The following is a 20,621-nucleotide window of genomic DNA, read 5'->3' as shown; positions in this document are numbered from 1 at the left end:
TTCCGGGCGCGCTCCCAGGGCACAGGGCGGGGCCTCTTCTCTGCTTGGTGTCTGTCTAGAGGGGAGCGGAGCGCCTCAGACCTTTGCAGATCTCGGGGGACCTGGACGCTGACCAAGAGACGGAAAGAGAGGAGGCTGTGTGGCAGCATTTTTCTTTGCGCTGTAAATGATGGGCAGGGTGGCCTGTCGTCTGTTTTTCCAAAACTGCCGCGAGGATGGAGCCTGCCTGGGCCCGATTCACTGGCTTTTCGGTGATCAGGGTTTGCTACTGAACTGGGGCGTCTGGGCTCCCAGAGCTTCCCAGGGAGGATGCGATGAAGCAGGACCGCTCCTCGGACCCTGGCAGGGTGGGCCGGGCGGGCTGCAGAGTGCGGGATGCTGGCCCGGGCGGGGGCGTCCTCCCGCCATGCCGGCCCTCACACGGCACATTCTAGGAGCAAGTGTCCTGCTTGTTCTGCAGTGCCTTTATTTTTCGTGGAATGAAACGTGTGTTAGATTCCTGGTGACGTTCTTTTAATCCGTGGGTTTAGTTGGTTGCGACAGATTAATTCTTTTCCTGGTTTATCTTCACGTGCAATCCTAGACTTCTTGCCGGGGGAGATTTTAAAAGCTGCCTCTCTAAATTTCTGTCTTCGTGAATATTCCGTATTCTGCATCAGATCCTAGTCTAGTGTTATATGCCTCCTCTCTTTTCTTGTAGTTGAGGAAAACAGAAGACTTCTTTTTAGACTCCTTCCACTTTCAGGCTTTCTTCGGTATCTCTGCTTTTTTCTACTAACCCTGAGTTATGTCTTCTAATTCTCTGACGCAGGTGGAAGATAGATTTAGGAAAACTAACCACAGCTCCCCTGAAGCCCAGTCTAAGCAGACAGGCAGAGTATTGGAGCCACCAGTGCCTTCCAGATCAGAATCTTTTTCCAATGGCAACTCCGAGTCTGTGCACCCTGCCCTGCAGAGACCAGCCGAGCCACAGGTAGAACGGCCAGTTGGCTGTGGGTCAAGGAGACGCACACAGAGGCTCACTGAGCCACCAGCCTGCTTGAACCGCTCAGTTTGGTTTGTTACCGCATTTAGAGAGAGAGGAGTTTAGCAGAGGGAGTTTAGACTAAAGAGGACGTAGCCTCAGTTGATAGGGAAAAACAGGAATTTCTTTTTAAAGATTGAGGTTGTACTTGTTAAGAATATCTGGATTCGGTGATTTCTTCTTTCTGTCTGACTTTTTGCCTTCCCTGACTCAGATGTTCGTAAACAAGTGCCTCCTTACTCAAATACAGAGACTTTTCAGTTTAGTTTTTAGAAAGTTAGTGTCGTAAGTACACAGAGGGAGACTTTTTCTTAACCTGGGGTCCTTGGCTCCCAGCCAGTTCTACGAGCGGGCGGCCCTGAAATTCCACGTAAAATTTTTTTGATTTGTCCAAATGTACATATATTTTTGGGAAGAGGGCCTTTTATCAGATTCTCAAAAGGTTCAACATCCAAAAAAGGTTACGGCCCAGTGGGTTGGGTGTGGGTTTTCCCGAAGTAGGTCAGGCTAGAGGCCACTGGGTCGGCCTCAGCATTCGGCCTTGCCCAGGTCGGGGACCTCCGTGCTGTCTGGCGGAGAAAGCGGACAGCAGAGATGACGCATGTCGGAGATCCCAGAGATCCTTAAGACGCTGGTTCCCACTCCTGCTGAAAATCATTGACTTTCAGGCATTTTGCTGCCTGCAGCCGTGTCATCCGGAGTACTGGGCACAAGTCCTTGAGCCCGAGTTTACCTGTCACTGATGTTTGCATGTGTTGGGGGACGGTAGTGGTAGCGGTGGTGTTCACACAAACCCGGATGAGGACTTGAATGCGCTTTACAATAAAGATCCTTGGTATGGAGCAGTTTTACAGTAAAAAGAAGACCCAGGATTAAGCTTAGCAGGGGGGCGGGTGTTGGGAGGTTGGTGTTTACGTGAGACCAGCAGCGTCTTGATTCACAGAAGAGCTGACGCACAAGCCACTGGGCAGCTCCAGAGAGTGAGGAGTGGAAAGAAGAAGGATGCAGAAGACAGCAGGACAGGATGAAGGGGGAAAGGGAGGGGAATGGGGACAAGGAAAACAGGTTTGATGAACGTTATACTTACCGTAAATAGAAAATCTTTATGTGGCCACTAACAGTTTAGAAAATAGGAGTTCATGAATTGTGTAGACTGCTTTTTATACTGCTGACTAATTAACGTAGGGCCAGGAAAAAGAGTCCCTTTTCTATCTAAAGTTGCTTTTGGCCAAAAGCTGTACTTACGAAAACATTCTTTCGGAACCAATTCTGGATCTTAACGCTTGGCAAGGTTGAGCCAATCCTGATTTGGTATTTCCTGTTTTTATTAAATGTGATGATGTAATAGATATATAGCTAGAATTATGTAAATTTCCACATTGAACAGTTATTTTAAAACAAAAAGTATAATTTCAAGAAAATGCAGATTGTTTCAGAGATTGCTTTTCCAACTTGGAAGTGACCAGATGAACTCAGTTGCCAAGGACCTGTCTTATTTCTTCAGTTGTCAAGTAGAAGGAATACCCCCCTCAGCAGTCCTTTTAGGGAATCCTAGCGCTGAATAGGATACAAAGAAATCAAAGTTCTTTTTTTTTCTAACTAATACAAAGATACGTGGAGTTCTGTGGGGTTGGAGTGTTTTAAGACTTGGGACAAGAAAGAAGGAAAATCGGTGGTGTATTTGGAAAGCTGGCTGTTTTTAAGTTACACTCTTATAATCTGTCCAAACATGCGGGGTTGGTCTTTGCACAGTAAACATGTGGCTCTGTTGTTACTTGGTCAGACGTCTTGCCCTGCCAGGTAACGGGAGGGTGGGTAGAGAGGTTTGCACGTGTGGCGATGTCCGTCCTGCGGTCTCCTCCCTCTCCGCCTGTCCACGCTGCTTTGACGCAGAAATGCATGCCGCACATTGCCCCTCCGACAGGAGCGCTGTGAGGCTTTTTTTTTTTTTTAATCTTCACGTTTACTGCTCTCTAACATTTGTCTGGATATTAAGAGTTTTCCTTATAAATGTACATTTGTTCTTTTCTACATATTGTGCTCCCCAGACCACCTCTCCACTTAGAGCATAACTGTCGTACTGCTTGGCTGACCTAGTCCTGACTGCCTCCTGTGCGTTGCCCCGGCTCCCGCTTTGGATTTGGTATTGACCAGAAAAGCGTTTTCTGCAGAACGCATTGAATGTTTTGTGTTTTGTTTTCTTGTAAGGTACAGTGGTCCCACCTGGCATCTCTCAAGAACAGTGTTTCCCCTGTCTCGCGATCCCATTCCTTCAGTGACCCTTCTCCTCCCAAATTTGCACACCACCATCTTCGCTCTCAGGACCCATGTCCACCTTCCCGCAGTGAGGTGCTAAGTCAGAGTTCTGACTCTAAGTCGGAGGTACCCGACCCCGCCCAAAAGGCTTGGTCTAGATCAGACAGTGACGAGGTCCCTCCAAGGGTAAGGAGCAGGAAGACAGACGTGTGCTTCTTTTTCCTTTTCGTTATTTTTAAAACATTATTTATTTCAATTAAGGGTGTGGTGACGTCACCAGCATTAAGGGGCAATGGCAGAGGAACTTTTGACGGTGGGGAGAAAATTCCATAGTGAGGCATTTAGGTTCAGCCATCGGCCAGTTACCTTTTCATTGCTGTCGCTGACTCTGTACTTAAGCACAAGGGACCCAGATAACTTAAGAGTACATCTATAAAGGGTATGCTTCTAGAACAGACCGAATCAAAATTTGTTTTAGCAGCTGTCGTGTTAAGTTCATACAAAAGCTATCAATTACTTTGCACCATTAATTAGTATCAAAATTTTCAGAAAAGGTATTATAAGGGAAAAAATTAACATAAATGTTCCAAAAAATGATTTTTTTTTTAATTGAGGGATTTTTGTTTTTGTTTGGGTGTTTTTTTTAATTCCATGTTTTTAAAATTTTTGGTTTGGTAATTACTTAACGCTGAAATTAAACAAAAAGACACATTTTATTTTTCCTCCACTTGGAACTTGCTTCCTCTGAGTATTTTCTTGCTTCCTACATTCTTCGTTTCTCGCTGATCCATTTGTAGGCCATTGTTTGGTTTCTTTGAGCTTGTTTTCCTGATTCTCACATTATCTCAGTAAGATGCTTTGTACGTGCCCTGCCACCAAGCTTCAGTGCCAACATCATTTAAATGTGGTTAGGAGCATAGAAAGGTTGTCCCAGTGCCTTTGACGGCTTGGACTACTCTTCTGTTGTATCACTGGAGGGCGGAGAAGGATCAGGGGTTGGGGGTATGTCGGTGATAGCGAGACTAAGGTAACTAGGACTGCCTTAGAGACATGTGTGGTAGGCAGTAGTCTTTTCTTCTCCTCCTCATGTTTTCAGTAATTTAATTGCTGTACTTTGTACCCAAAGGTTCCCGTGAGAACGACGTCCCGGTCCCCTGTCCTGTCCCGTCGGGATTCCCCACTGCAGGGCAGTGGGCAGCAAAACAGCCAAGCAGGTCAGAGAAACTCCACCAGGTAAGAGAAGAGCGAAGCTTAGGGGCAGACTTACTACACAGTGTCCTGCAGTCTTCTACTGTCTGCTTGCATAAAAATGCTCATAAACGTGGACGTTCTGGGGCAAAGAGGTGATCCATGTGTAAAGAAAATGCCGTGAAGTCCATTCACGTGAATGACATCAAATTGATCTGCGGTGAAAAGAGAGATTAAATCCGACTGTGTATTGCAGCAGTTTTAAGGTGAAAACTGCCTGTCTCAGTGAGAGTAACAGGAAGGAGCAGCGGGGAAGGGGGGATTCTAAGGGAATTGTAACCCGAGAGGGCTTGCTATCCAAAGGATGTCTGGGGGCTCTGGGAGTGTACGGAAATCGCACACAGGCTACGGAAGAAAGGGAGTGGTTGACTCGGAGTTGGCAAGAAACTCGAGAATTAACCACAAAGTAGTTTTCAGGTTCTGGAGCCGTTCTGTTTTATACGGGAGCTGTTAGCCACATGAGGCTACTTAAATTTGCATTGAAGTTAATTAAAATTACATAAAATTAAAACTTAATTTCCTTAGCTGAGCTAGCCACATTCCAGGGGCTCCTTACCTCACGTAGCCGGTGGCGACCGTATTCCCAGCGGTAGCAATATTGTCATCGCCTCCGTTCCGTCGACCAGCAAGCACCGTTTTAGAGGAAGGAAAGGTCGTCTTGAGTGTTTTGTACTCTGGTCATCGCTGAACCTCTGTACTTGGTGTCTCGCTATATAATGTGAGGGAGTGGAGTGGGTGACAGCCCAGAAGCTGCAGAGAGAGAGCTTTCTGAGCCTGCAGTGGTCAGGGTGGGCTGCGGGGTTCTCCTGTGCCCGAGCCCGTGTGTTAATTCTTACCTAGAAAACTCATGCTGTGGTGTGTCGATGGCAGGGATACACCCGTGGCCCATGTGGGGTCACATTTCCAGCCCAGAGCACGAAAGAACGAGCGTACTGCCTAAGTGTCAGTTCTTGAGAGCCGTGAGGGGTGGTGGTCGGTACTGGCACTTTGTGTGTAGTTTGATTTTGTGTGTAATTATGTAAGTGGAATTTTTCATAGTAAGAAACTGAGTTTGTAGCTGAGACAGAACTAGTGACACTTCTAGACCAAACAGTAGCGTTTCCTCTCACACCCAGAGAAGATTTGTCTGCTAATGGTAGAATGTCTTTTAGCATTTTGGGTTTGTTAAGATATCTGAGATAAAACCAATGAATAATGCCACTGTAACTTTTGGTGAATTTCACGTTAAATGCTGTTGGTAGGCTGATTTTCTCATTATCCCTGCGTTCGAATGACATGGTGCGCATGTTTATAATTTGACCCTGCGTCTTGGGATAATGCATTAGCTGTTCTCGTCGTCTTCTCCAACAGCAGCATCGAGCCCAGGCTGCTATGGGAGAGAGTGGAGAAGCTGGTGCCCAGGCCTGGCAGTGGCAGCTCCTCGGGGTCCAGCAACTCAGGATCCCAGCCCGGCTCCCACCCTGGGTCTCAGAGCGGCTCCGGGGAGCGCTTCAGAGTGAGATGTAGGTTGCCTACCTTTCCTTTTCCCTGTGCCTGTTCACGGTATCGGGCTCCAATCAGTACAGTTGACCCTTGAACACCCAGGGGTTAGGGATACCCCCCACCAGTTGAAAATCCTCATCTGTAGTCGACCCTCTGTACCCCCGGTTCCTCTGCATCCGTGGTTACACGCCCATGGATCCAACCAGCTGTGGGTCCTGTAGTACGGAATTATTTACTGTTGAAAACGATCCACATGTGAGTGGACCTTCGAACTTCCAGCCCGTGTGTTCGAGGGTTGACTGTATTTGGAAATCCTTTTCAATCATGGGAAAGACCTGTGATTTTTCACAGCTGCGTATTATGAATACAAAACAGTGTTTCAGTGTAGGTTTGCTGGTGACACTAATAATAGTCGTCATAATTTTAATAGTAAAGAGTGAGGTTTTGAGAGCTTACGCATGCTGAGTACTGTCCATGCATTGTCTCATTTAATCCTTACAGTAACCCCAGGAGATGGGTATATATTGTCTCCACTTTACAGATTCAAGTAACTGCAGATTAGTGAGTTTACGTAACTCGTCCGAGGTGATTAGCGAAATACCCAAGCTGAGATTTGAACCCACTCTTCCGAGTCTAAACTCCATCGTATTGTCATCAGTATCGGTTATCTTAACCTACTCATAAGAATAGATTAGTGGAAATTCCCTCTACTGTGTTATTGATGTAACATCTCAAGGAGTTGTGAACACGTGTTACTGCAGTGTGACAGTCGAGGGTTCTCGGGAAGGAGTCACAAACCCCGGGGTTCAGACCAGTGCGTGGAGACCTTGCTGTGAGCAAGGCTAATGAGGGGAGAGGATGGGGGCCAGGGGGGCTGGGTGGCTTCGTGGCCCACACTCAGATGTGTACGTGACTTGGCCTTTCTTGTCTCTGAACTTCACAGCGTCATCCAAATCTGAGGGCTCGCCATCTCAGCGCCTTGAAAATGCAGCAAAAAAGCCTGAAGATAAGAAGGAAGTTTTTAGACCTCTCAAGCCCGCTGTAAGAATTGCACAAAATCCATTTTACTCATTTCAAACTCGAGTGAGATCTTTCTATTAAAGCCTTCTCCTTGCGCGGCCTGCAGGCCTCCCTGTGGGGTCTCGCAGGTTTGAGGGGTTATAAGGAAAGCTGTAAACCTTGGCCCACTTGTGCCGCTGCCCCCCCCCCCCCCCCCGCCACTTAGTCATTTAAAAAATACAAAAGAAAGAAAAGCCTTCTATCTCTTTGCTTGGCATCAGCCTTTACATGCTCTTGATGAGTGGGCATCTAAAATACTGGCTTTTGGAAGAGATGTTTTTCCACTACCGTCTTAAACTCTCCCATGGTTTAAATGCTGCCCTTTGGTATGTGGGGCGGCGGCGTGGCTGTTCCTCTCCTCCTTAGTCCTCGACGCAGTAGCTGCCCGTCACTGGGCGCACTGGGGGTTTGAGCCTGCTGGGGTGGTTTTGTCTCCCGCTTGCATTGATTTCTGTGCCCCCCTCCCCCCTTCTTTCCTCCCTGCTTCCTGTGCTGTGGGTTCCTCCTCACCGATGGCTTCTCTGGCTCGATGGGACCCCGCTGACCGAAGGGCGAAGTGGTAAGCGCCGTCTGAACAGCTCAGCGTCGGGGCAGCATTCTAACCTTAGCCTGCATTCGACCTGCATGCCTCTTCCTTCTTCAGCTTGCTCTCTTCTAGAATTAGAAACCCTGAATGTTTGCTGCATGTTTTTTTACACCCCAGATTTGCTGCATGCGTTCATTCTTATTATTAAATACGGCCCTTTAAAGTCACTTGAACAAAAAGCCGCAGCTGTTCTCGGGAAGTCGCAAGCGGGACTCAAGGCCAGTCCTTGCTCGCTTGTCTCAGAGGCTCAGGCTCCAAGGAAAGAAGCGTGTTCTCAACTGGTGAGAAGCAGCGACGCCAGAAGGAAAAGGAAGAGTGGCCACATAGCCTGCCTTCCAAAAACCACTACTTTTTAAGTGAAAATTTTAAGTGGAAAGATACGTACGTTGAACTTCTGTATGAAAATGTAGAATAGAGATCATAGTCAAGCTCAGAAGTTATATTTGGATAGTCGATCGGGTCTCACAGTGTCTGCATGTAGAAGAGGAAAGGGAACTGAAGCCCTCGTGAACAGCAGCGCTGACCCTGGGCCGCTTCCCCCTCCAGCGTGCACGCTCGAGGCAGCGGCAGGGTAGCCTGCCCAGCTGCCTTCCCACGGCCAGACACACAGCAGCGCTTTCTCCCAGCACACGTCAGGAACTTTGTTCACGTACGTGGCAAGTTCTTGGCCCTCGGTTAAGCCAGATGTGAGCCGTACCCTGTGCTCACTTCACTCACATTTTTCTGCGAGTTGGAAATTTTTAAAAATAAAAGTTGGAGTTAAAAACCTCACCAAATAAGTACTTGAAATCACCCCTGTTTAACTAAAATCTTGCTTTCTGCAAAATCTCCTCAAAAGAAGGCTTTGTCACAGGGGCGGGCGTCTTTATAACACACTACCAAGGTCTGTCTGCACACAGCTGTTGATACAGAGTTTTATAGCCGGAGGAGAATGCTCTCAGCTCTTGTTTTTTTTACGGCTGTGAGGACTTTTTTTTTTTTTTTTTTTTTGCGGTACGCGGGCCTCTCCCTGTTGTGTTCTCTCCCGTTGCGGAGCACAGGCTCCGGATGCGCAGGCTCAGCAGCCATGGCTCACGGGCCCAGCCGCTCCGCGGCACGTGGGATCTTCCCGGACCGGGGCATGAACCCGTGTCCCCTGCATCGGCAGGCGGACTCTCTACCACTGCGCCACCAGGGAAGCCCCACCACCTTGGACTTTTAAAAAAATCCTTTCTATCTTTTGTTTTATCTTTCTGACTTTTCTTGCTCTCGTCTTTTCTATCGAAAGCTTTGCGAGCTCCCCTCCATGATACCGATGAACAGCCTGCAAGGCAGGTTGGCAAAGCTGGTGCGGCCGTTTGATAGATAGTGAGAATGAAGCGCTTGGCCCTGCGCTGTTTCCCCGTCGCTCTCTCGCCTGACCCTCTCTTCTGTCTCCTGCACTAGGACCTGACGGCCCTGGCCAGAGAGCTCCGAGCGGCGGAAGACGTGCGGCCGCCGCACAAGGTGACAGACTACTCGTCGTCCAGCGAGGAGTCCGGGACGACGGATGAGGAGGACGACGACGTGGAGCAGGAAGGCCCCGAGGAGCCCACCTCGGGGCCGGAGGACGCCCGAGCCGCGTCAGTCCCGCCCTGCTTCAGGGGGGATGCGTGTCCCCACCGGGCCTTCTGTCCACTTGGGACCAGTTGTTGAAAACCTGTCCTCTGATCCTGTGAACAGTTAACGTTTCCCCGTCGTGCAGTCAGCAGCAGACGGCCTATCTGTTTTCCCCCTTCTCTTCGTTGGTGTGTGTGCATGTCAGGGCCTCTCCCAGTACTCCGTGTGTTTCATTTCTTCCTCTTAATTTGAGGCTGTGAAAAAAGGGAAACGGCAGTTCATTTCCCTAGAGGAAACTTTATGCCTGTAGCCCGATCTCATCTTGGGACTCCGAGAAGGTGAAAAATCTCGACGGTATATCCTCGGCTCGTGGGTCATGGCCCTTCACGTCTGGATTTTGTCTCAATAGGTCATCTCTGAACTTGAGCAACGGTGAGACGGAGTCCGTGAAAACGATGATCGTCCACGACGACGTGGAGAGTGAACCAGCCATGACCCCGTCCAAGGAGGGCACCCTGATTGTCCGCCAGGTACCCGCGTCCTCTCTCCTTGTTGGAGGCTAGCTTCTCCTGTAGTCATTAACCCACTTGCTCATTCACTCACTCATGCTGTTTCTACATCATCGTCTGTTCTCACCTAACAAGAGACCCGGAGGGTAGCGTCGTGTGCTGCATGCCCCGAGGCGGCCAGCGGGGACCCCCCCTGCCCCGCTCTCCTGCATGTCACGCGGCAGCCCTCATTCCAGCAGCCCGCGGGCCCCACGGTCTGCATCTGAGCACAGAGAAGCCGCAGGGGGCACGCCACGGCCTGCAGCGGGTCTGCAGCCGGGCAGCGGGGGTCTGCGCGGAGCTCTCGGCTCCGAGGCCGGGGGTCTGCGGCGGGAGCCGGCTAGGCAGGCAGGAAGGAGCTGCCCGGGGGCCGGGAGCCGGAGCAGGGGGGGCGCCTCTCTTCTGTGCTCCGGGCGTTAGGCTCCTCCCTCGTTGAATATTAATGGTGTGCCACCCAGGTGTGCTCCGTTTGGATTACCAAGTTTTACAAGGGTCTGTTCATTTCTTAGCTCAGATGGAAGAAAGGGATGTGCTTCTCATTTACGTGGAGCAGGGCACCTGTGCAGCACTTTGGACTTTTCCCTGAGTGTGTTTCATGCTCTGGCATTGCATTCGTATGGAAAGCGGGAAGGGCCTGGTCCGGACAAGACCAGGATTCAAAGAGGTGACGGGTACTTTCTAGAGCTTTAGACAGATTTAAAAAGGAAAGAGAAAAGCCAGTGGTTTTGGTAACAGCAGCTCCTGTGGCAGGTAAACCAGATGAAACACCCGCTGTTTGGGTTCTGCGGTCACCAGATGCGGTGCCGTGAGTTCTTTTGGCTCAGCCTAGGCGTTTGGCGAGGAAGCGTGAGCAGCTCAGGCTGATTTCCTCCAGTCGTCCCTTGATGACGTAACAGAGTTGAGAGTCACACAGCACCGCCAGCAGTCAGGTATCAGGAGGGTCTTCGGCAATGCTAGCGGCGCGCGAGCGAGACCAGTGTGCCTGTTTTCTCTGCAGAGTGCAGTTGACCAAAAGCGCGCCAGCCATCATGAGAGCAATGGCTTTGCCGGTCGCGTTCACCTCTTGCCAGATCTCTTACAGCAAAGCCATTCCTCCTCCACTTCCTCCACCTCCTCCTCCCCATCCTCCAGCCAGCCGACACCCACCATGTCCCCACAGACACCCCAGGACAAGCTCACTCCTAACGAGGTATGTCTCGCACCACAGCTGGCTGCTCTCCCAGGGTTAGACCAGCACTGCCTAGGAGCTAGTTTGCAGAGCCCTTCCCACACCCTCCCCTCCCCTCCCCGCCCGCCGCCTTCTGTCACCTCCCCTTTTCTCCCCCACCCCCCACCCCCACCCCCCCAGTAACAAGTTTCAGATCTGCATACAAACCCCTTAACCCTGGAGCGATCTCCCCCCAAACTTGCCAGTTCACTGTTTACCTTTCTCTAGATAAGTGTAGTTGCATGGCTTTCCTCATTCAGTTTATTTTTCAAAAAAAAGTCTAAAACGATTGCTGTGTTCTCAGATGCATTATGTATTTGGCATGAAATTCTGGTAGTCATTTGTGGAATCTGCCTTTTTCATTCTTTTTATCCAGTACATCAAATACAGAAACATTTGATTAAGCAGACTTGGCCTTACCAGGATAAATGTGTTGCTCTGTACAGGGACCTCCTTCCAAAAGGGCTGGATCTTTTTTGTTTGTTTGTTTCGGGGGTTGGGGGGAGAGGGTGGGTGTTGTTGGTTGGTTACTCTTACTTATTTTTGCCAACCTTGTTGAAGGATTTCTCTCCTTGAAATTTACCATCACTCAGAGTTTAAGAGGCCAACCTAGAAAATTAGGATGTTAAACAAGAAGGGCAAAGAACTGAGCGTGCTTTTAATTTCAAATTTTGAATGGGAAATCCTGTGTGCTTGTTCGAAGGCGTGGCTGTGTGCTCTCAGTCTGGGTGCCGGTTGGGTGGTTCTTGCTGTTTGGAACAGGGTTATGCCCCAAGCGCAGGGACAGTCCACCGTGGGCACCCTGTCCTTAGTTAAGCAAGTGATCGTTTTCGTGGGAGGTTTGGTTTCAATGCCTTTGTCTAGCAGTTGGAGGAGGTTGCAAGTGGCACGTAGCTTCAGCCAATCGTGTCAATGTAAGCACTGAACTGCCGGCCTGCCCACCTGGTCCTATTTTGGTTCCCTCCCCTTGAGGAGCCAGGGGCAAGTTGACTGCCAAGGCAGGCTCGGCATCCCATTGGCCACCATCGGCTGGATGGGCCCCAGATCGTGGGCCTGGGCAGGAAGCCTGCCAGCAGGCAGCTGTGTCAGGTGGGAGGGGAGAGCTGAGGAGGGGGTGGGCTGCAGGACCTGTGACTTCAGCTGCCCAGGGGGGTGCAACGGTACAGGACAAAAGCACGTGGTCAGACATGGGTTTTTTCCTCCGTTTATATATCCCACCTATACTTACATCCCTTCTTATATTTACACTTGGCTCCATTTTGCTCTAATGTGTAGTATTTACAATAACCCTTAACTCACTAAACTGGCAAGTTTATTTTTCTGTTTGTTTTGTTTTTAATTGTCATTACATTTCCACTTAACAATTCGTTTCACTTCCTTTGTGCCGTTTTTTATTTTTCTTCTGTCTTAAGTTACATTATTAACCAAAACACTCCTATTCCTAAAAGAGCAAAAGGATGTGCCTTACTCTGTATTTGCACCTTTCACTAATGAGCCCCTATTTGATGTGGATTTTATGATGATGCACCTAACGTGATGGTGGCCGAAGCTGTGTAGCTTTCTGGCGAGAGGCTCACTTTAAAAGAAACGGTATAAAGTTAAGAGTTGCCAGTACTCCAACATAGATTCATTGGACTTTTTGGGGGGCAGGAGAGTAAATTCAAAAATTGATGAATTGAGATCAAGACATTTCAAACTTCCTTTAGGAGTTTTCATTATAATTATTTATTAAAAACCGGAGGAGCGTGAAGTATAGATTTTGCTGGTAGCTTGCGTGTTCTGTCTTAGAGGAGCGATATTTCTGAAAAGAGGGGTAGCTCTCTTTGGCTCCCGGTTAAACAGCCTGTACTGGGGGGTGTGGGGTACACATGCAGAAGCACCTCCGGAGCATTTTGGGGGAGGAAGCGGGGGGATAGGGCTTTTGTATTGGGAAGCAGTGCATTGTAGAGGTGGATTGAAGTGTTCTGTGTTTGTTCCTTTACTGTCATTGTATTAATACGACTGAATTTACATTGCAGACTCAGTCCGCTAGTAGCACACTCCAGAAACACAAATCTTCCTCCTCCTTTACACCTTTTATAGACCCCAGATTACTACAGATTTCTCCATCTAGTGGGACAACAGTGACTTCTGTGGGTAAGTAAAGCAGCAACAAGAAAGCAGCTGACGACGGGCTCGGGCACTTTGCGCCGCTCTTTCTGGTGGCTTGGGCACGCATGCTGGTGGCTGGCAGGCGCAGACCTCGGACCAGATGCCCAGCCCGCTTGCGCTGCCTTATTTGCAATGAGCTGCAGAGTCAGTTTCCTTTTTCCATGTACATTCCTTACAGATTGCTCTTCCTAGGCAAAGAGTTGTTTGTGACAATAATATCTGCTTGAGGCGTAGCGGGGAAGGGAGCAGGCCCAGTGCCCGTGGAGACACAAAATAATTCCAGTGTCCTGTGTTTCAGTGGGATTTTCCTGTGATGGAATGAGATCGGAGGCCATAAGGCAAGATCCTACCCGGAAGGGCTCAGTGGTCAATGTGAATCCCACCAACACTAGGCCACAGAGCGACACCCCAGAGATTCGCAAATATAAGAAGAGGTTTAACTCCGAGATTCTGTGCGCTGCCTTGTGGGGTAGGTATCTCACTGTGACTCTGACCCTTTCGCTTTTAGTCTCAAGGGTGGACCGGTCGTTTATAGGTAGTGCAGGTGTTTTTGGAGGCGTCGTTGGCAGGTGAGATGGAAGACTCCTGACGTCCGTCCCCGTACCCTGTCCCTGCAGGAATCCTGCAGGGACACACACAGGCCTGCCCTTGTTTCAGCCGTCGGGTGTTGCAAAGACTGACTCATCTCCGTTTCTTCATATAAAGAAGAAAAGGGAAAAATGAGAAAGACATTTGATTTGGCCCATATTTACAGGGAGAATGAAGAAATTTGTCGAATTTGCTTTTCTTTAAATGTTTCAGTTTATCATTTTTCCCTTGCTCTTTGTGACTTGGGCCTCACATCTGAGTGGAGCTCTTAGAAGCAGTCTGCCTGGGCCGAGAGTCTGCGGGAGGGGGCCGTGAGCCGCCTCACCGCGCAGGCTTGTGTGGACACCGTGAGAGGGGTTCTCCGAGTTTGCGGCGCGCACGGCTCTGCCGCCTCCTGGCTGTCACCCCCGTCCGCCGCCTCCCCCAGCCCCGCAGGTGTGCCTGCTCTTGCGTTGACCGTGCCTTCCAGTGCCACACCTGTTAACACTCCCGGAATCCTGCCATGGGCTGTTTGAAACAGGGAGGAGCCCTGCCACTGTATTCAGAAAAGTTTCCTGCTCCTTGGACGTTGCCGTGTAAACGCATGAGGACACAGCACATCCTCTCACGGGCTCTCCTGGCGTGTCCATGACGGCTCCGCCTTTCCCCTGTGACCCCATCAGCCCTTCTCACTCCCAGCCCCTCGCCTGGCCCAGGGCGATGGAAGCAGCCACAAGGGCCTCAGGGTTCCCCTGCTGAACGTCGAGATGGTCCTCCCTCCTGGTGTTCCGGAAGTGCCCGTAACTTGATAGACTGTCCTCCTCTTCCACCCTCTGGGCCTTGGTCTGTCCTGGCTTCCCTTGCCCCTTCCGTGAGCCCCTACCCCCGCTCCCCCGAGAGCTTTGGAAGAGCCATCTCTGCCCATTGCAGGCACGGTTTTCTTCATATTAAAGGCCTTTTTGGGGGTGTTTATATCATCAAAATGATGACATTATGTTCAGCGTAGAAGTAATGTTAAATATGTTAGTTCTTTCCAAATTGGCGAAGTAATTTGTGCCTAGGATGTTTGCCCTTGGTAGCTGTGTCACACCTAATTTATAGTCCTCTAATGTCCTGCGAAGTGCTGGGCCCCGTTCAGTGTGCCATTATCTGATTTTTTTTTTAAACTAAAATCCTTCTTTTTCCTAATTAACTTCTTCACTACCTCTGAGAAAAATAGGTGACTCTCTCAAGCCTGTGTCTTTTAAAATGCAGTAGAACTCTCTGTTTCATCATGTTAAGAGAGAGGGTGGTGACTTCTATATCCGAGTGTGTTTGAGTTGCCCCGTGTCTGGGTCACATCACTGGTGGATTTCCTTAAACTGCTTGGGATAGCTGTCATGAGTTACCTTTTAAGTGAAGTTAAAATTAAGTCACTCAAAGACATAGACCCAGAAAAGTTAAAGCATGTGCTATGAGAGCTGTAGCCTGACAAGAGGAGGAGGTCCAGACGAGGCTGCAGTGCTCTTGAAATGGTGAAATTGACGCATTTGTGTTTTGCTGACCCACGTTAGGTTAGTTTTTTGTGTACCTTCCTAGAAAACGCTTGCAGGGAGCATCCTTCATCTTACTGAACTGACTTTTGTTTTGTAAATTACTGCATATTTATTTAATTTTTTAGTAAGGCAATTTCTCCTTATTTACAGCCAGAATTATTTTAACACATCTTTTGGATGTGATAGTAGTTTCCATTCTTATGATCATGAAGAATTGTGTGCACTTACTTCGCTGCTTTGACTACAGTGTAATTCATCGTAGAATTGAAAGGAGATTTTAAATCACATGTTATAGAGCTCTTAGCCATTTCTTCCATCACCCTGCACCAGATTCCTGCAGATACAATTGCAATTCCTAGCCCTGCTTACCTTTGAAGAATTAGCATTATAAAGTTTAATGATAACTAACAATTGTAAGGTTAAAAAAAGTACATTTATAAAAACAGTCGGTGCAGCAGGCCACAGTTCTTTTTCATAGGCCCATAATTTCCAAGGTTGCTATTTTCCAGTGACTGTCTGTATTCTTTTGACTGCTAGCGCTCAGTATTTTACAAAATGACACAGTTCTTGGAGAATTGGAAAATATGGTAAGTGCCAAAATAGCTACAATTTTTGTGTATATGAAGACTTTTTTCAGCTCGTGTGAACCTTTCTTGCTGTAAACTTGATGGAGGTTTGAATGGTGTTTGTTTTTGGAAACCACAAATAATAGATTTCACAATGCTCGTCGTATTTGGTGTAGTTATTACACATTTGGGTAGTTGACGTAGATTGTTTTTAGCTTCTCAATACGGAAGGTCGACCAGGAAAATGCTGAAATATCATATGAACTGGGACCTTCAGAGTGAACTCCTTGGCTGTCGGCTAAAGTTGGACAGCAGCTTAGCTTGCAGTGTACAGCGCTCCAGCGTCTTGGTAACCTCATCCACGCATGCCTGGCTCTCTGTTAGTTGCTAAAGTAGCGGTGGTGTGAGTACATGTGTAAATGCCAGGTTCCCCGCTGTCCCCCAGGACCCAAAAGGTGTTTCTGGTTTCCCCACAAGGTGTTCTTGGGTAGATGCTGTCCTCCTGGTGCTCGGGTTCCCCCACTCAATACCAAATAGGCATGGAGCTGAGGGGGGGGCGGGGAGGGTGTTTTCCTGTTGCCTTCACAATTGTTCTTTTGAAGTTTTCTGGAAAAGTGTGTGTGTGTGTGTGTCTGAATAAATATGGATGACGTGGTTCAAGAAGTATATGCTGTTCTCCCCTGTCCTTCCATCTGCCTGAAAATACCGACGGAGCGATTCCTTTGTTAAAGCTCACATACTGCGTTCCTTCACTCTGCGAGTTTATTATCCAGTCAGGGACCAGTGCAAACATAGACGTGCCCAGTCCCCTAGGAGTGCAAGGTGCTCTGTGCTACCAGTTACCAAGTTAGTTTAGGCAACCGAGGTTACAGACCAAGGAAATCAGTGTAATTGGGAAAGTAAGTGAGTGACAAAGTCGGCTTGAGGGGCAGAGAGTTCTGAATGCCGGATGGGTGCTTCTGCACCCTCTCGGAGAGAGAGGGAGCCGTTTCTGAGGGCCCAGTATGGCCCGAGGAGTGTTGCAGGAAGGTTAGGGCTGTTTGCGGTACAGTCTCGAGAAAGTAGAGGGAGGGAGGGGGTCGCAGCAGCCTCACCTCAGGCCTCTACCCGTCTGCGGTCGGTGTGAGGCGGCCGGAGCCTGAAGCGGGGAGAGCAGAGGAACAGGAACGTGAGGGGGGTCTTCTCGGGCGGGGTCAGCTTGGCTAGTTTCGTGGAGCAGCCGTGCTGGCGCTGCTGCTGATAGAAACGTCAGGGCTCGAGAGGCTGGTCTCGGTAGGACTGGAAGTGAATGGACGAACCGGCAGTTGGGGGTGGAGCCAGGAGTTTCTGGTTCTGAGGTCCTGCTCCAGCAGACAGACAGACAGCAAGGGAGACGCCCGCGCTTAGGAAGCAGAGAAGGTGCGTGGAGACCAGGGGGAGACGGCACGAGGGTGGAGCCGGGATGGGCCCGCGGCCCGCAGGCACGCCCCGCCCCCAGCCTGCGCACGTGCACTGCTGGTGAGAAACCGCGGGAGCGAGGACCGAATGCAGCTGTTCCTTTCTTAAGGATGATGGAGGGTGGTCTTTAAGAAAACCTTAAACTGAGTGATAGATGCCGGAGCAGTCACAAACCGTTAAGGACTAAGGGGGCTGTGTATGGCTCGTTCTAGAAGTTTTCCCGTGAAAAGACAGGTGAAGGAAGCAGGCGGGGATCGTGACATCAGATGAAGGTTTGTTCGGGTGTCTGATGTGACGGATGAGATGGAGAGTCTGTGGTACCCAGGACGGTGGGCTGGGACGTCCTGGGGCAACTGAGGAAGAACCGGAAACTGGAGGGTGGTGAAGGTAATCAGGGGGGTGAGGCGGGCTCGTGGTCCCCCCCCCCCCCCCCATAGATCCTTTTTTACATGTAAGTGAGTATTTCATCCTCTCTCTTCTGTGGTGATTTGTTGCAGTTTGGGTACTTCAAGCTCTCTTGTTTGTGGGTGGCTTAAGAAAACCACTCTTCCAGATAAGCTTTGCTGTCCGCTCCATACGAGGTTGTTTGTCAAGCACAGTGTAAAATTGTGGGCTTTCTGTGTCCTTGAAATAGGAGTGAACTTGTTGGTGGGTACAGAGAGTGGCCTGATGCTGCTGGACAGAAGTGGCCAAGGGAAGGTGTATCCTCTGATCAACAGAAGACGATTTCAACAGATGGACGTCCTGGAAGGCTTGAATGTCTTGGTGACAATATCTGGTAAGCGTGTGTTCGGGGAAGGCAGGCCCCCAGCACTGTTTAAAAACGTGGCACTCGCTGGCACAGAACTCGAGTGAGCTCCTTTTCTGAAGTAATAGCTAAGTGACCTAGAACTGTGGCATGATTTTACAGTAACGTGGTAGGAAAGTGTATTCAGAGGGGGCCCACGTGTACACATTTGCCTGGGGCTCTGCTGAGAGGTCCCGGGGAGCACAGGAACCTGCACTTCCTACTTCACACTGCCCGCCACCCTGCCGCCGCCCTCTGCGGCCTGTCCCGTTCAGAGTGTGGGTTTATGTCCACTCCCTTCCACAGGGCTCTCTCACGCACAAGGAACCGTTCTTTGCCATTGATGGTAAAAGTACCGTGGGTTTTTTTTAATGTCAGTCAACACTTACTATAAGTGTCTTTTTAGAAAGAGCATTTTTCTTAGTATAAATTATATGTGTTCATTGTAGAAAGTAAGAAACTACTGCAGAAAAGCAAATGGGAGAAATAAATAGTAAAATTATCCGAAGATAACATCTGTTAACTTCAGTTTTTAATTTCCAGTCTTTTAAGCATACACGCACTCAGAATACACACTTGGGGGGAAAAAATCTCCATAAAAATAGTTATGCGACATTTCAAACACTGAGAGAATAATACGACACCCATGTACTGACAAGGTGGTTTTTAACAGATGTTAGAATACACTGCTCTGCATACCTTTGGCGTCTACTTGCCCTTGGTAGCCACTGCCCTGAAGTTTAAGTGTATTCCGTCCTTTCTTGTTTGTGCAAACCTTGTGGGCTACCCTCTCCTGTCCCTGAATGTTCCTTCATGGTACCCATTCTGCACGGCTACAGGATGTTTCTTTGCATAGACGTACGATAGTTTGTTTACTATTTTCTGTTGTTAGTCTTGCCATTTATTCCTTTTTTTCCCTCTCATGTAAACATTTTTCACAAGTATCTTTGCAGCTCACTTAACCATCAGGCATATGAATCCATGTTGCCTAGATCATAATCTCCTAATAATTTGTGGGTTTGCTGGGGTCAAAGAGTATGTAGGAGTGTAAGACCTGTCCTCTGATAACAGCAGTGATTTTGATTTAATTACCTGCTCACTCAAACTTGTTACATTTATTTATACGTAACAAATTTCTGGCACTTATTTTAGTTTTCAAATGGGCTTTTGGTTTAAGATGTTCATTGAAATGCAGAAATTTCACCATCCGTCTCTTACTTAAATGAGAAAACAGCCGTTTAAAACTTGAGCTTTAAAAAGTGATGGAAGATAAGTTTTAGAATCGTAGGAAGGAAAAATAAATCCGCTAAAAAATGGCTTAAACTTCATTTTGTGATCCAGTGAGCAAGAGGATTCATGGGGATCAGTAATCAACTGATACCATTTTTTTGGCCTACTTTTCTGTATTCTTTTCTTTCCTCTTTGTAGCTTTCAGTGGTTTTCAAAATCATAAAAGTAATTAATACATGTCAGTTGTAGGCAACTTCGAAAACAGAAAAAAACTTAGGAAGAATAAAATAAAATGTAACCCCCATCTCAGAGATACCTCTTGTTAACATTTTATTGTATTTCCCCCTCCTCGTTTCTGTAAATATATCTCATAGTGTGGGAATAAAACACTGTACATAAAACGATGTCATCTTTGTTTCACTTAATACATTGAGTATTTTCCCACTTTCAAAAATCCTTCAAAACTTAATAAGGTTGTGTTGAAGTATAAGACATGACACAGAAAGTGCACAGACGTATAAATGGTGTACAGCTCCGTGAAGAGTCACAGTTAGAACCCATGCACGTAGCCCCCCACCCTGGGCACGAGGGGAGCCATCCCAGCCCCCCAGTGGCTCCCCTGCACTGCCCCTCCTCCCCAGAGGGAAGCCCTGTCCTGACTTTGAACACCTTAGAACACGCTAGATACTCTTTTGTGTCTGGCTCTTTTCCTAGAGCAGTTTTACGTTTACACAGAAATTGAACAGAAAGTGTAGACGGTCCCCATATTGGCCCTCTCCAGTTTCCCCTATTCTCTCGCATTAATGTGGTACATTTGTGAGAGCGGATGAACCAATATTAATACTTTAGCTAACAGGTTAGCTGAAGTCCACGGTTTGCGTTAGCGCTCTCTGTGTGTGTGTGTGCTCTGGGTTCGACCCACGCATAATTTTACCCACCGTTGCAGCTTCATACAGACTAGTTCCACTGCCCTAAAAACCCTCTGGTTCTCCACCTACTCCTCCCTCCCTCAAAGCCCCTGGCAACCGCTGGTCTTTTTTTACTGTCTCGATATTGCCTTTTCCAGAATGTCATAGGTGGGCTTACGCAGTCTGTATCCTTTTCAGACTGTTGAGAGCAAGTACCTTTTCATGAATCCATGCGGTAACATCTCTTGTCTGTCCTAGGCGCTTGCTCAATATTTCTGCTGGGTTATCTCTCTTCTAATTGATTTATAGGAGTGCTTCACGTGTTCTGGGTGTGAGTCTTCTGTTAGCTCAGTAAGTTGTGCCCATCTCCAGTTTATGGCTGGGTTCAAGTCCCCAAGTTGGGTGATCTGTGAAACCCTTTGGTGCTCTCAAATGGGAAATAATAGTTACAC

General features: G+C 48.5%; 1 protein-coding gene across 28 annotated transcripts in view; it reads left to right on the top strand.

The window, feature by feature from the left end:
- Positions 1–20,621, top strand: part of MAP4K4 (mitogen-activated protein kinase kinase kinase kinase 4) — a 174,747-nt gene that overhangs the window by 142,933 nt on the left and 11,193 nt on the right. For 5 of the 28 annotated variants that reach the window (XM_027128756.1, XM_027128757.1, XM_027128752.1 and 2 more), the window contains 12 exons: positions 812–973; positions 3,233–3,466; positions 4,407–4,513; positions 5,879–6,030; positions 6,954–7,051; positions 7,620–7,628; positions 9,081–9,256; positions 9,643–9,763; positions 10,779–10,970; positions 13,007–13,124; positions 13,438–13,608; positions 17,879–18,022. In XM_027128756.1, the coding sequence (XP_026984557.1) occupies positions 812–973; positions 3,233–3,466; positions 4,407–4,513; positions 5,879–6,030; positions 6,954–7,051; positions 7,620–7,628; positions 9,081–9,256; positions 9,643–9,763; positions 10,779–10,970; positions 13,007–13,124; positions 13,438–13,608; positions 17,879–18,022 (1,684 nt within the window). The remainder of the gene's footprint in view (positions 1–811; positions 974–3,232; positions 3,467–4,406; positions 4,514–5,878; positions 6,031–6,953; positions 7,052–7,619; positions 7,629–9,080; positions 9,257–9,642; positions 9,764–10,778; positions 10,971–13,006; positions 13,125–13,437; positions 13,609–17,878; positions 18,023–20,621) is intronic. The other 23 variants (XM_027128766.1, XM_027128759.1, XM_027128770.1 and 20 more) reach the window with 16 other exon arrangements.

This window comes from Aethalodelphis obliquidens, unplaced genomic scaffold, assembly GCF_003676395.1.
Source record: "Aethalodelphis obliquidens isolate GAN/ISIS:26980383/991018 unplaced genomic scaffold, ASM367639v1 scaffold35, whole genome shotgun sequence".
In the NCBI taxonomy this organism is placed as follows: Eukaryota; Metazoa; Chordata; class Mammalia; order Artiodactyla; family Delphinidae; genus Aethalodelphis; species Aethalodelphis obliquidens.
This window is presented reverse-complemented; position numbering and strand designations above follow the sequence as displayed.